The sequence below is a fragment of the Mus pahari genome, chromosome 14 (genome assembly GCF_900095145.1).
Source record: "Mus pahari chromosome 14, PAHARI_EIJ_v1.1, whole genome shotgun sequence".
NCBI lineage: Eukaryota > Metazoa > Chordata > Mammalia > Rodentia > Muridae > Mus > Mus pahari.
Window position 1 is genome coordinate 4,483,121 of NC_034603.1, and position 13,913 is coordinate 4,497,033.

The 13,913-nt window shown below is 51.3% G+C and overlaps 1 protein-coding gene across 1 annotated transcript in view; it reads left to right on the forward strand.

Moving 5' to 3' along the window:
• Window positions 1-12,289, forward strand: part of Slit3 (slit guidance ligand 3) — a 582,461-nt gene extending 570,172 nt beyond the window's left edge. Inside the window, exons 33-36 of the mRNA XM_021213834.2 lie at window positions 4,742-4,896; window positions 6,599-6,884; window positions 9,409-9,617; window positions 11,685-12,289. Of these exons, the coding sequence (XP_021069493.1) occupies window positions 4,742-4,896; window positions 6,599-6,884; window positions 9,409-9,617; window positions 11,685-11,920 (886 nt within the window). The 3' untranslated portion in view covers window positions 11,921-12,289. The remainder of the gene's footprint in view (window positions 1-4,741; window positions 4,897-6,598; window positions 6,885-9,408; window positions 9,618-11,684) is intronic.
• The last annotated feature ends 1,624 nt before the right edge of the window (window positions 12,290-13,913 follow it).

Here is a 13,913-nt window from a genome sequence, read left to right on the forward strand (position 1 = left end):
TTTTTTTTTTTTTTTTTTTTTTTTTTTTTTTTTTTTTTTTTAGTCTTTTGGATTTTTAGTTTTTAGATAAAGGGATGTTCAACCTGTAGTGTCATCTCTCATTCACTGACTTACTTGGTAAACATCTATCAGGCACCTGGGCCGAGTGTGGGGGACATGAGGTTAAGCATCTCCCACACAGAAGGCACACATGTTCACAGACAGTGGCTACACAGGCCTCCCTGGAGACTCTCCAGCCTGCTGTGGGGACATTTGTGATCAAGGCCTAAATAGCTCTGTTTGGAAGATAAAGAAGGGCGTTTCCACAGGGCAGGGCGGGAGATGCACTCTGTGAGTGTTGTGCTACTCAGAGCTGACAGCAACTGAAAGGACAAAAGGCCGTTCCTCTGAGTCACTGCGGTGACTTCTTGCCGCCTGAAAGGCCATGTCAGTCTCAAATGAAAGCCACACCACCAACCAAAGCTGACCCAGCGGGAGAGTTGATAGCCTACAGATTTCTGTCCCCTGAGACCCCATGAGCTAGCCCCATGAAAGAGGGAGCTGCCAGGGCCCCTGCAGGCTTCATCCTTCTAGAGCAACTGGGCTCCAGGGCCTCCCTCTGCCCATCCTTGACGCTGCTCCGGCCCCCCAATAGTCATAAGAAGTGGGGAAGTATGTCAGGATTCCGCCGTAGGCCACAAGGCAGACACTTCAAGCCCAGCTGGGTCTCTCCTGCCCCAGGAAAGGCCAGGCCTTCAGTATGGAGACTTTCCATGGGACTCCCCTACCCAAAGAGCCTTCAGGAAGGGCATCTAACTAGAACTCCAGTGGGTGGAGTTGTGAGATAGGAGCTATAGACTATGAAGAAAAACTGGAAATTCGGGGTTTCGGGGGAGCTGTATCTTAGGTTTTTTTAAGGTTTTAAGGTTCAGAACTCCATGCACGAGTCAGCTCTACCCTGGCAGTTTGAGTTGCCACCATCACTGCCAAGGTCTTGGTCCCATCTGATCCTCACACATGAAGTAGCAAACATGGTCACTCCTGTTGGAGGGCTGGGAAGCCTGATTGCTCAGAGGAATCCCAGAATGGGAAGAGCTTGGCCTTAGACACAGGATAGGCTTCCATTAACCACCACCCCCACCCCCCACCCCCGCATTGTTACTAGGGTGCAGGAGTCAGTTGCCAGAGTGGGGTCCCTAGGCCCAGGCTGCTCACCTAAAGAAATCACAGGAACTCGTTGTTCCTGCAGGGCTCTGTCGCCACCTATTGGCCACTCTTGGCATCTCCACTCTTGGCATCTTTCTTGTACAGTGGCCTGCAGTTCCTCCCATAGCTGGGAGACATGAGCTTAAGTCCTGACTCTTCGGGAGGCACTCTAATTCCCTAGGCAGCGAGAGTCTCTCCTTTCCAAATGAGGAAAGATGTGGCTTCTGCCTGTGGGCTTGTCAGGGTTAAATGAAGATCTTCAGCTCCTGCCCTTTCTGCATGGTCCACCCACCGCCACTAGGACAAGAGAAGGTAAGAGCATTTCCTGCTCTTGTAGAAGACACTTTCCGTTCCCAGAAACCATAGCATCCAGCTCACTGTAACTGTAGTTCTAGGATCCAACATCCTCTTCTGGCTCCAGGAAGCACCAGGCATACAACTGGTGCACGTGTACACGTGCAGGCGCTCACGTGCACACAAACACCGGAGAGAACCGTGGGCCCCTCTGGCAATGCCTGCGGCCATAGCAGCCCTAGGCAGGAGCCCTCCAGCCTGACAATGGCAGCTACAGCACTGCCGCCACGGCTACTGTCTGGCCCCAGTGGACAATCAAAGACTCTCAGGCCCCTCGTCTCCCCTGAAATCCCTAATGATCTCTCCAGGAGCCGATCACTGATCACCTGAGCTTGCAGTGCAGCATGGCCGTTTCTCTTAGAGCAAACATAAAGGCTGAGCTTGGTTTTTACTTTTACTGTCTTTGTTGTTGTTGTCGTTGTTGTTGTTGTTAGCAGTATAGCCGTTTTCCCACTGATATTTTGATTTGGAAAACCATTGTTTACAACTTTGACAGAAATCTCTGTTTGGCATCTGCGATCGTGAGGGCAGGCATGGGCACGCCAGGGCATGCTTGTGGAGGTCAGGGAACGACCCCGTGTTTCGGTCTTCCCGACCACTTTGATACTGGCTGTCTTGTTTATTCCTGGTTATGCCAGGCTGGTGGATCCGTGACCTTCTGAGGGCTCTCCTGTCTCCACCCTCCATCTCCCTGAAACGTTGAGACTGTAGATACACACTACTGCGTCTGGCTTTACGAGGATTCTAGGATCAACCTCAGGTGTTGACTGTAACATAGCTCTTTGCCCTCCAAGCCATTTCTCTGGCCCTTACACCTTTCTTAAGGACGGATAGGACAGGAGCCAGGGGAGCCCAACAGTCTCTGGGGCAGAGAATTGTCACTGCAGCCCTGTTACCGCGATAGCTGCTGTGAGCACTGTCTGCAGCCTGGTGGTCCTCAACCGTACACCAAGGCCCCGGACGGCCCCACAGAGCTCAGGAAGGGACAGGGGGCGGTCTTAACAGCCAGGAAGGAGCTAACAGTGCTGCTTGCTGTGCCTGAGTGTATCCAAAACAGGAAAGTAGCTGCCCTGACCACCTTGACCCTTACTTGGTTCTGGAAGGAAAGAAAGAGAAGGCCACACAGCGGAACTCTGGCTTCATAGCTGCCTCTGATCAGGAGACTGCCTAATGCTCACCCAAGCATGAGGCCTGGCTCCAATCTCTGGCGCTATTAGGAAGTGGCGAGGTCACTGGGGGCGGGGGGGGGGGCTTACAGAGAACATTGGGAACCCGCCCCTTCTTTCTTGCTTCCTGGTCACCAAGAAGTAAACAGGACTCTTTCAAAGACTGGCCGAAAACAGCTCTGGAACGCAACCTTTGAAACTGAGTTCGCTAAGAGCCCATCCCTCCTTTCAGTGATGGGTCCCAGGAGCACAGTTACCAGGACAGCAGCAGCTCTGGGCTGGTCAGGGACACAGCTGCATGTTTTTGCACATGGTTAGAAAACTAAAGGAGGGCTTAGCCCTCTTTCTCTCCTTCATACTAATCAACTTGTCTGCAAGGGGGCGGCATCTGCCTGCCCTCATTCATGACGCGCTGCAGAAGAGATGCTTCTGACCCGTCCACACAGCCTGTTGGCTGCTCAGACCCCCATCCCTGAGCCAGACACCCCGGTGTCTCAGCTCCTGCCTCCATCCCTGAGCCAGACACCCCAGTGTCTCAGCTCCTGCCTCCATCCCTGAACCACACACCCCGGTGTCTCAGCTCCTGCCTCCATCCCTGAACCACACACCCCGGTGTCTCAGCTCCTGCCTCCATCCCTGAACCACACACCCCAGTGTCTCAGCTCCTGCCTCCATCCCTGAACCAGACACTCCGGTGTCTCTCAGACACCCCAGTGTCTCAGCTCCTGCCTCCATCCCTGGACCACACACCCTGGTGTCTCAGCTCCTGCCTCGCCCTTGTTTTCCTGCTGCTTGGCTAGACTTTATGCTCGAAAGTTGGCCGTTTGATTTAGAGGAGATGTGTGGGCTTCATGATTTGTTACTGGTCGCCAGCACCTAAGACCGTATGACTCAGCCCTCCGTGGGAGCATGGGTGGATGGATGATAGACAGGACGTGTGGGTGGGGACAAAGAGTGGACAGGTCCATGAGGAGCAGAGCGGGAAAGAAGAAGGGAGGGTGGGGAGGGTGGGTAGCTACAGTTTGGATTTTTGGAGGACTTGTGTGGATCCCAGGCCCCTCTGCCTTTGCTTTCTCCTAGGATCAAAGTTACAGTAAAGATCACCAGGGTACGGGCTGTGGTGGGTTACTATTGTCACTGTTCTCTGTGTGCGTGCACGTGCACATGGAGGCCAGAGGAGACCCTCTGGTATGGTTCCTCTGGTGCTGTCCATCTTTGGAGGCACCATCTCTGACCGGCCTGAAACTGACTGCCAGGCTAGGATTGCTGATGGGCAGTGCTGCCCCTGGCTTTTTCTGGGGGGGTTCTAGGGATCTAACTTGGTGCTTTCAAAACTAGCACTCATAAATAATATAAATATCACCAATATCACACTCTCCCAATAATTTGATCACCCAATAATTCCGGCACGTTACTCTCCCCCATGTGGGGGAGGACACTGAGACAGGGGGATTCTGTGACTGGCTCTTGTTCTGCCCAACAGTGAGAGGATGGGGAGCGGCCTCCATCTCTGTTCCACCCGCCAACCTGTACCATGCATACCTTATCCTTGCAGAGGCCAAGGGCCATGACATGCATACCTTATCCTTGCAGAGGCCAAGGGTCATGACATGCATACCTTATTCTTGCAGAGGTCAAGGGTCATGACATGCATACCTTATCCTTGCAGAGGCCAAGGGTCATGACATGCATACCTTATCCTTACAGAGGCCAAGGGTCNTGCATACCTTATCCTTGCAGAGGTCAAGGGTCATGACATGCATACCTTATCCTTGCAGAGGCCAAGGGTCATGACATGCATACCTTATCCTTACATCACTCATAGAAACTGGAGCTGAGAGCCAAATAGAAGTAATTGAAGAGGAGCATGGGTAACTTGCCGTATTTTCTGTTTTTATTTTTGCAACTTCTGTAACTCACCATGGTTTCCAAATGACCATAAAGCAGGACTTGAGCCGTGTAAATCCAACTACAGCCCCGTGCCCGGCCGCAAAGCGCTCTTGACCTCTGGCTCTCTTCCTTTCTCTCCTGTCCAGTGTGGAGACGGTGAATGACGGCCAGTTTCACAGTGTGGAGCTGGTGATGCTAAATCAGACCCTGAACCTGGTGGTAGACAAGGGAGCCCCCAAGAGCCTGGGGAAGCTGCAGAAGCAACCAGCAGTGGGCAGCAACAGCCCCCTCTACCTTGGAGGTAACGCTCTCCCTGTCACTCCCTGGCCCCACCCCCTTTACCCTTCTGGCTTTCTGTGTCTGCACTGATACCCAGGCCTGACTGATGCTGGGGTCTCCCCAATGTCTTTTTGACACCTACTGCCAAAGTCAATCAGGGAAGACTTCCTGGAGGAAGTGACGACAAAACTAGTTGCTGAAATGGGGAACAGACTCTGGAGAGATGTTCATAAAGGAAAAAGGGTGGACCTCTGTGGGACTAGCAGATGGGTGGGGGTGAGGAGAGGTAAGAAGAAGATGGAAGGGTGTCCAGGCTCTGCTGCAGTTTGCAAGTGTCGGGGCGGTGCCCTTCTACTCTACCCCTTAGACGTGGCAAGAAGCACCACACTGAGGTCAAGGTTGTACAAAGGGCAAAACAAGCTGCCTGCTGAGATCTGAAATGAAGCCCCTAGGCTGATGGATCTTGAATCCTATGCAAAAAAGAAAAACCAGCATCGGGGCTGGGGGGGAGTGTGAGGGAGGAGGAGGGGTCCGGAGCACTTCCCTAATGGGGACAAACAGCCAAACAGCGCCCAGGATTCTCTCCCCGAGGTATGCATTCACACGAAGCCACCAAAGCAGTTTGTTCAATGCAGATTTCTCAGCCCTCAGCCCCGGTGTCCCCAGCCAAGGGCTGGCATGGACCCAGGGCCTAGCACTTTGGACAGGCTGTCCAGATGCAGGGGACACAGAGTGTTCCTGGCCCAGACTCATCTTAGGACATAGCTGTTCCATAAGGAAAGGGGTTGTTCCCCTCCCTGTACCTGTTCACCCTGTGGCCAGGACAAAACTGGGCACTTTTTCCAGGCAACATGGGGCCTGCAGAGGAACTGGCAGAGAAAGAAGGAAGGATGGAGAGGAAAACTGGGGCTTTGTTTGTTTGTTTGTTTGTTTTTGAGACAGGGTCTCCTATAGCACAGGCTGGCCTCAAATTTCATCTACAGCCAGGGATAACGGTGAACTTTTCATTCTCCCACCTCTACCTATTAAGTGCTGGGATTACAGGCATGTAATTCCCATGCTCAGTTTATGCAGTTGCTGGGGATTGAACCCAGGGCTGTATGTATGCTGCACACACACACACACACACACACAGCTATCTGCCCAACAGTAAAAGGAGAGAGCACACAGGGCAGATGTCCCTGGATCCAAGATCAGGCCTTTGCCAGGAGTCTACAAAGGGCCCCGAGGAAGATGCCAGGGTAGCACAGAGGGTGATAAAGTAGTCTGGGAACCTTGAACCCCAAAGCTTCACAGAAGCAAGATGCTTCCCTAACTCTGTCTCCTCTCCAGGCTGCAGCAGACTGAGGTGGGCTTTTGAACAGGAACTAGGGACAGGAGCAGCGGGGTGATCCAGTGTCCTCCACCCACGCCATGCCTAAGGGGAGGGCCTCAGTTAAGCCAGGGGAACTTTGTCAGAAGATGACAGACCTTCTCCCTTCTCCTTTGAAAGCTCAAAATACAGACTCTTGCAGAATTTTTTCTCTGAATTTAGAAACTGGTGATAAGTTGAGTTTTAACAGTTCCAAAGCAAGGACACATGGACGTCCCTGTGAGGATAAGCCCAGGGCTTTGGCGTGCGAACTCTGAGCTCTGTGTGGTGACTGTAGACAGGCACTGTGTGTGTTCTCCCTCTGGACGAGGACGTGTCCTCAGGCTGTTGCGGCTCTCTCCCGCTCCCGCAGGCATCCCCACCTCCACGGGCCTCTCAGCCTTACGCCAGGGTGCGGACAGGCCGCTGGGCGGCTTCCACGGCTGCATCCACGAGGTGCGCATCAACAACGAGTTGCAGGATTTCAAGGCCCTCCCCCCACAGTCCCTGGGGGTCTCTCCTGGCTGCAAGTCCTGCACTGTGTGTCGTCACGGCCTGTGTCGCTCCGTGGAGAAGGACAGTGTAGTGTGTGAGTGCCACCCGGGATGGACCGGTCCGCTGTGTGATCAGGAAGCTCGGGACCCCTGCCTTGGTCACAGGTGAGTCCTGAGCATAAGTTGCCCTGCCTGCATGTAAGGAATGAACACTGATGGGTGCTGGGAGCTGTGGTCCTACTATGGATAGCACAACTGCTTAAAATGCCAGGACCTGGGGCTCCTGTATCCAAGCAGCATGACTGGCTTGGTGTGAAGAGAGCTTTCTCAAAATATCTGTCACCACCAGGCAGCCCTTGGGACCTGAGAAAGCCACTGCCAGACTCTGTACTGTGATTAGAAAACGCTGTCTTAAGGGACTCAGAACCCCAAACACAGCACAGCAAAAACAGAAGGCAGAAATTCCAGCTCCTGTGAACACTACAGTGTACTAAGTCCGCATAACAATGCACGTCGGAATCACGTTTAATGGTTCAATCATCCATTACTCAATCAACAAATGTTTATTGAAGGCCTACTGTGTGCAGGGCCTTGTACTAAATACAAGAGTCCCAGTATGCCTAGAAATTGCATTCAGCCAAAAGTAATACTAGACTGGTAATGTGGCTGGCTGAACAAGTCGGGAAATGACAGCCTTGGCCGGGAAGAAAGGGATGCTGTAGCGGCACTCTTGATGTATGTGCCTGGCCCTGGAATTAACAGGAATCTTGACTTCACTGTCATCCCAGTAGGCTCAGAAATATATCATGACTGAAAATTTGGGCTTTGTGGCCTGGAGAGATGGTTTAGCAGGTAAAGGCTTTTGCCTCCCAGCCCAATGACCTGAGTTCAATCCCTAGGACCCACACAATAGAAGGCAAGAACCAGCTCCCACAAGTTGTCCCCTGACCTCCACAACTATGCTATTGCATGTGCACACACAGAAATAGACAGATAAATAAATAAAAGTAATATTTTTAAAAGAAAGAGCTGGGGCTAGAGAGAGATGGCTCAGTGGTTAAGAGCACTGTCTGTTCTTCCAAAAGAACCCCAGGACATCATCCAACCATCTGTAACTCCGGTTCCAGGGGATCCAACACTGTTTTCCAGCCTCTGTGGGCACTAGGCACGCACATGGTATGCATATACGCATGCAGGCAAAATACCCACATGCATAAAAACACATAAATCTTTTTCAATTTTTTTGAGGAAAAAAAGAAAGATGTTTTCAGTGGTTAAGAGCATGTGTTGCTCTTACAGTCCCCAGCACCCTCATGGTGACTCACAACTGCCTGTAATTCCAGTTCCAGAGGATCCAATACCTTCTTCTGGTGTCCACAGGCACCAGGCACATGGTGCACATAGATACGTGCAGGCAAAGCCATAATATACATACAGTAATTCTAAATATTTTTTTGTATTACAAAATGTGGACTTTACTCTGGGAGATGGACTGAAGGACGGGCTGTCTTGGAGTGGAGTGGTACAAGGTCTAATGTGCTTAATATAGCGCCCAGCACACCGCATGTGCCACCCGCTGAGAACAGGTTGCATGTCTCTTGTCTGAAATGCCTGACCCTAGAGATGCTTCACATCTATGGTTTCTTTCCACAGTTTAGAGTTTATACCTGTTCCTCTGAGACACTGAGAGGATGAGAATGAAGCTTATACACAAAGGTCATTCCTATTTCATAGACAGCACGCACGCATGCATGCACGCATGCACGCACACACGTGCACACACACACACACACACACACACACACACACGCACACGGCCTGATGATAATTCCATATGATCTGTTCAGTGTGTCTGTGTTTTATCAGCAGCTCATCAATGAAGTCAGGGGAGGATTTTTCACGGGAACCCATGCTGCTGTTTAAAATGTTTGGATTTGGGGGCATTCTGGATGAGGGTTGTTCAACCTGTTGTAGCAGCAGTAACAGTAGCAATAGTGTTTGCTATTTAAATTGAGGGAAGGTTAAAATGTTTACAAAGACCAGCAAGATGGCTCAGTGGGTAGAGGAGCTTGCTGCTAAGTTCAATCCCTCAGGGCCCAAATAGTAGGAGGAGAGAGCCTACTGTAACAAGCGTGTGCCCACACACCCACTTGAACACTCGTGTACACACACACACACACACACACACACACTAATAAAATGCAATATTTAAAAATTATTTTTGCCAGAGGCCAGCACTTGGGAGGCAGAAACAGGCAGATCTTTGTGAGTTCAAAGCCAGCTTGCTCTACAAAGTGAATTTCAAACCAGCCAAAGCTATACAGTGAAACCCTTTCAAAAAAAAAAAAAAAAAAAAAAAAAAAACACAAAAAAACCAGTTATTTTTAACGTTGACAGAAGCTTAAAGTCTGTTGGGCTGTGAGCTGGCACTGAGGACTCTCGTGTCACTGTAGGGAGCAGCAGAGTGGCATCCGTCGTGGTCAGAGCTGGCAGTGGACATTCGCTAGGGCACAGTGGCATCCAGCTACGCGGCCACCAACACGGGGTTTACATGAAATGAGACACTTAGATGCTGGGCTGAAGGAGGGCTGTACCCGATGCAAGGCCCCACAGCTCTGGGTCCCCTGGCTGGAAGGACAGAGAAGGTTCTAGCAGCACTGACTCTGGTCTCCCCCCCCCCCGCCCACAGCTGCAGTCATGGGACATGCGTGGCGACTGGGGACTCCTACGTGTGCAAGTGTGCCGAGGGCTATGGAGGAGCTTTGTGTGACCAGAAGAATGACTCTGCCAGTGCCTGCTCAGCCTTCAAGTGCCACCATGGGCAGTGTCATATCTCAGATCGAGGGGAGCCCTATTGCCTGTGCCAGCCTGGCTTCAGTGGCCATCACTGTGAGCAAGGTGAGTCTGCTGTTCTTGTGGGACAGAGGACCTAGGAGAGAAGCGGGAGGGGGGTCAAAGAGTTCCTGATCTTCCCCCAGAGGGAACCGTCAGATGACAAAGAATGGCCTAGGCAGAGAAGTAACTTGTACTGCCATTTCCAAGTCAACGTACCGTGCATTCACCAAGGGAGGCTACTTCATAGAAGATGGAGCAGGAGATGGGGGTAATGGGGTCATTGTGGTGGACACTGGCTGGCTACCATGCTACCCTCTGGGTTTCTCGGTAGAAAATGTGCTACATAGAATATGTGGTACCTGGGGATCTGCCAAGTGTTGGGAGCAGAAATGTGTGAGAGTGCAGTGCCCATGGTGGCCAGAAGAGGGCACCAGATCGCCTAGAACTGGAGTTGGAGGTGGCTGTGTGCTGCCTGGGTGCTGGGAACGGAACTTGTGTTCTAGGGTCTTCTAGAAGAGCAGTGTCTTAGTTAGGGTTTTACTGCTGTGAACAGACACCATGACCAAGACAACTCTTATAAGGACAACATTTAATTGAGGCTGGCTTACAGGTTCAGAGGTTCAGTCCATTATCATCAAGGCAGGAGCATGGCAGCATCCAGGCAGGCATGGTGCAGGAGGAGCTGAGAGAGATGCATCTTGATGAAGGCTGCTAGCGGAAGACTGACTTCCAGGCAGCTAGGATGAGGGTCTTATAGCTCATGCCCACAGTGACACACCTACTCCAACAAGGCCACACCTCCTAATAGTGCCACTCCCTGGGCAGGGCATATTGAAACCATGACAAGCAGTAAGCGCTCTTGTGAAGTCTGAATAGCTCTGTAGCCCCAAATTAGGCCTCCCAAAAGTCAGAACCAACACGTCCTGAAAACAGAAATCTGTGTGCCCCTGAGAAGGTCAATTCTCTCTTGGTCACAAGTCCTCCCCTAAAACAACTGCACTGTTACTGTAAAGCCTAAGTAATATGGTGGTGGAAGAGGACTCAGCATTAAGGCTCTAGGGGGACGTCCCTGCAGGCTAACAAGCTACCCCAAGTACCCAGCGCAAGCAAAGCAATCAGACAAGAAATGCCAAGTACATGTTTACCATACTGTCTAATGGCGAGCTCTTACAGACAGCCAGGGGTGGGGGTGGCTATGGACTACAGACCTCCAGATGGCAACAGTCAGAGAGAAGAGAGCACCTTCATGCTGCCCCATCTCCTGACTGGCACCGACTCGGAGCTAGGCGATTTCTCTCCTCGGGCAGCAGTAGGCAATAGGTTCTTGGCACACCACAGAAGCCTGGGCTGGGCACCTGCAGTATTTGCTGTTGGACAGCCTGGCGTCCTCTCAGGCTCTGAGCCCCACTGAGGAACTGCCTGGAGTTTACATGGCTACACTGCTTCAGAAAAGGAGTTTAGCTGGGCGTGGTGGCGCACGCCTTTAATCCCAGCACTTGGGAGGCAGAGGCAGGTGGATTTCTGAGTTCGAGGCCAGCCTGGTCTACAGAGTGAGTTCCNAGGCAGGTGGATTTCTGAGTTCGAGGCCAGCCTGGTCTACAGAGTGAGTTCCAGGACAGCCAGGGCTATACAGAGAAACCTTGTCTCGAAAAAACAAAAAAAAAAAGAAAAAAGAAAAGGAGTTTAGGTGGAGCCAGGCAGACCAGCTGGGTTAGAGAGAACAAACTCTCAGGGAGGCAGCCTGATTAATTGGGAGGAACAAGGCCTACTTAAACCTTTGTGGGGCAAGAGGGCGTGGAGCAGTGAGTGTACTTCATTGGTCAGGGCCAAGATGCGGGGTGGGGTGGGGGACGCCTCATTTACATGAGGACGAATTCCAGGCGCTGCTAGACCTTATCTTATAAGGGGAAACAAAGGTTTGACCTGACTACAGCTACGTGATCTCCTCAACCCTACTCTTGCTCCGGCCTGCACCTCCTGGTCCCACCGTTCCTTGGTCCCACACCAGTGAACAAGTAGGTGCAGGTTCGGATCACGGGTATCTCCTGAGAGCCGACCAGGGAACCGTCTATGGACCTGCCAGACCCTATTACCACCAGAGCCCTAATAGTACCTTTCTACCCTCTTCAGAGAATCCGTGTATGGGGGAGATAGTCCGTGAAGCCATCCGCCGCCAGAAAGATTATGCCTCCTGTGCCACGGCGTCCAAGGTGCCCATCATGGAATGCCGCGGGGGCTGCGGGAGCCAGTGCTGCCAGCCGATTCGGAGCAAGCGGCGGAAATATGTCTTCCAGTGCACAGACGGCTCCTCATTCGTGGAAGAGGTGGAGAGACACTTGGAATGTGGCTGTCGCGCGTGTTCCTGAGCCCCCCTCTGCTACCCACGCACCCATCCTCCGCCTTTCGGACCCCAGCTCCTTGGGCTGGGGAACAGCCACGTGGAACCTCCTTGAGATTCAGGATGAAGGAGAGAAAGCTGGAGAGCAAGAGGCAAAAGAGAGAATATTAAGTATATTGTAAAATAAACAAAAATAGAACTTATTTTTATTATGGAAAGTGACTATTTTCATCTTTTATTATATAAATATATCACACCGTCTGAGTATATGGACTATACAGTGAGTTATTTTTACCAAGTTTTGTTTTGTGTTGTGTATTTGTTGTGTTTTTATAAACAGCTGTTTATAAAATTTTAAGACAAAGAAAAAACACTAATAAAAATGTTTTAAACACAAGGATAAGGGTAGAGAAACGGTGGCCTGTCTGAGGCAAGAGGAGGGAACTGTGGGTTTGTAGCTCTCTCAGGATCAGCAAAGCCAAGAGTGATTTCCTGAGCTGGCTGGGGGCAAAGGAAGAGAAAGCAAAAGTGGTTTTAGGTTCTCTGTGGCCTTGGCTCATCCTTTTCCCTCCTCCTTGTAAGCAGCAGGCTTCTCGTGGTCCTGGCTTTCTAGGCCAGTGTGTCTCCTCGCTTCCAAATGGAGCTGCTGGGCCCTGGAAGTCTTGTTGCCCTTCAGAGGAACTGCTGCCCCATGCTGATCATCTGACCAAGGCCCCCTGCAGTGTGGAAGTCTGTGCACTCCCTCCTGGTCTCCTTGAGGGAACTGAATCTGGCTTTGCTAAGCAAGTCTGGGCTGTTCTTGCCAAATTTGTAAACAGCCACTTTTTTCTGCCTCTCAGAGGAAGCTTGTCCTCAAGATGAGGTGGAGAGAGAGGAAGGGTCTCCCCAGGTCCCAGGCTCTGGCCCTCCCTTACAAAGCCCTCTTCCCGGGCCAGTTTCATTGAAGTGCAGTACCACAGTGCAAGCAGCAGGACTGCCCATGGACAAGACTGGGCCGTTCATCAGGCAGACCTCTGCCGTCTGATCCCTCAGGCCACTATCTCAGTGGCACACCACCATCCAGCACATGTCTGAACCCTAACTTTATCCAACCCCTACTCCTCTGGTGCACTGAACCCCATTGCCTAACGAAAGACAATCAAGCCCTATCAGTTGCCTTAAGCCACCGCCTGGTAAGTGACATGACAGGCCTGGAGTAAACTCTAGATTCCCGTCCAGATGGAGTAGACTCAGGAGACAAGCAGAGGAAAAAGATGTTTTTCCAGCTGCCAAAATTTCTAGAGACAAAAACTTAGGCATCTAGGAAGTAAAAGCCAGCATTACTGTGCAGTGTCAGGACTCCTGTCCCTGCAGGCCTTTTCTGACCTCCCACGCCTATCCCCACCCCCCAAAGCCCCCCCCCCCCATCCCTTAGCCCAGCATCTGGCTGCTGGAACCAACCCCCTGGTTCTGCTCATCCATATTCCTTTCTCAAAGGAACCTTTCTGCTCTGAGGCTCCCCCTGAGCAGTTTAGCAGCTCTGTGCGACCCATGGTAGGCAAAAACTCCAAGAATAAAGAAGAGAAAGAGAAGAGAGAGGAAGGGAAGGGAAGGGAGGCAGCGGAGGACAGGGAAGAAGGATGGGGAGGATGTCGAAGAGAGGTTTACTTTTGAACAAGCATGTGTCTGCGTGGTGTGTTCCGGGGTTCATCCCTTATGACAGGTCTGTTGAAAGTGTTCATAGTTAGATTTATGTCGTGCCCACTACAATGTACTCAGAGATCACTCCAGTGGCAACCCATGTATTTATATATTTATATCCTTATATTCATTTAATTCTCTAAACATAGATCTACATAAAACTATTACTGATGTAGCATTAATTGGCTTGCGATAAGTAAATGTGTGTTTCTTAATGACAGTATCAAGAGGGTCTTCCAGAGGAAGGGATTTCCAGTCCTGAGTTTGTCAGGTAAGGAGTTGATCAGCAGAGGAAATGACCCAGTAGAGTGGTGAAGGTCTTGGGATGTTTGATAAGCAGC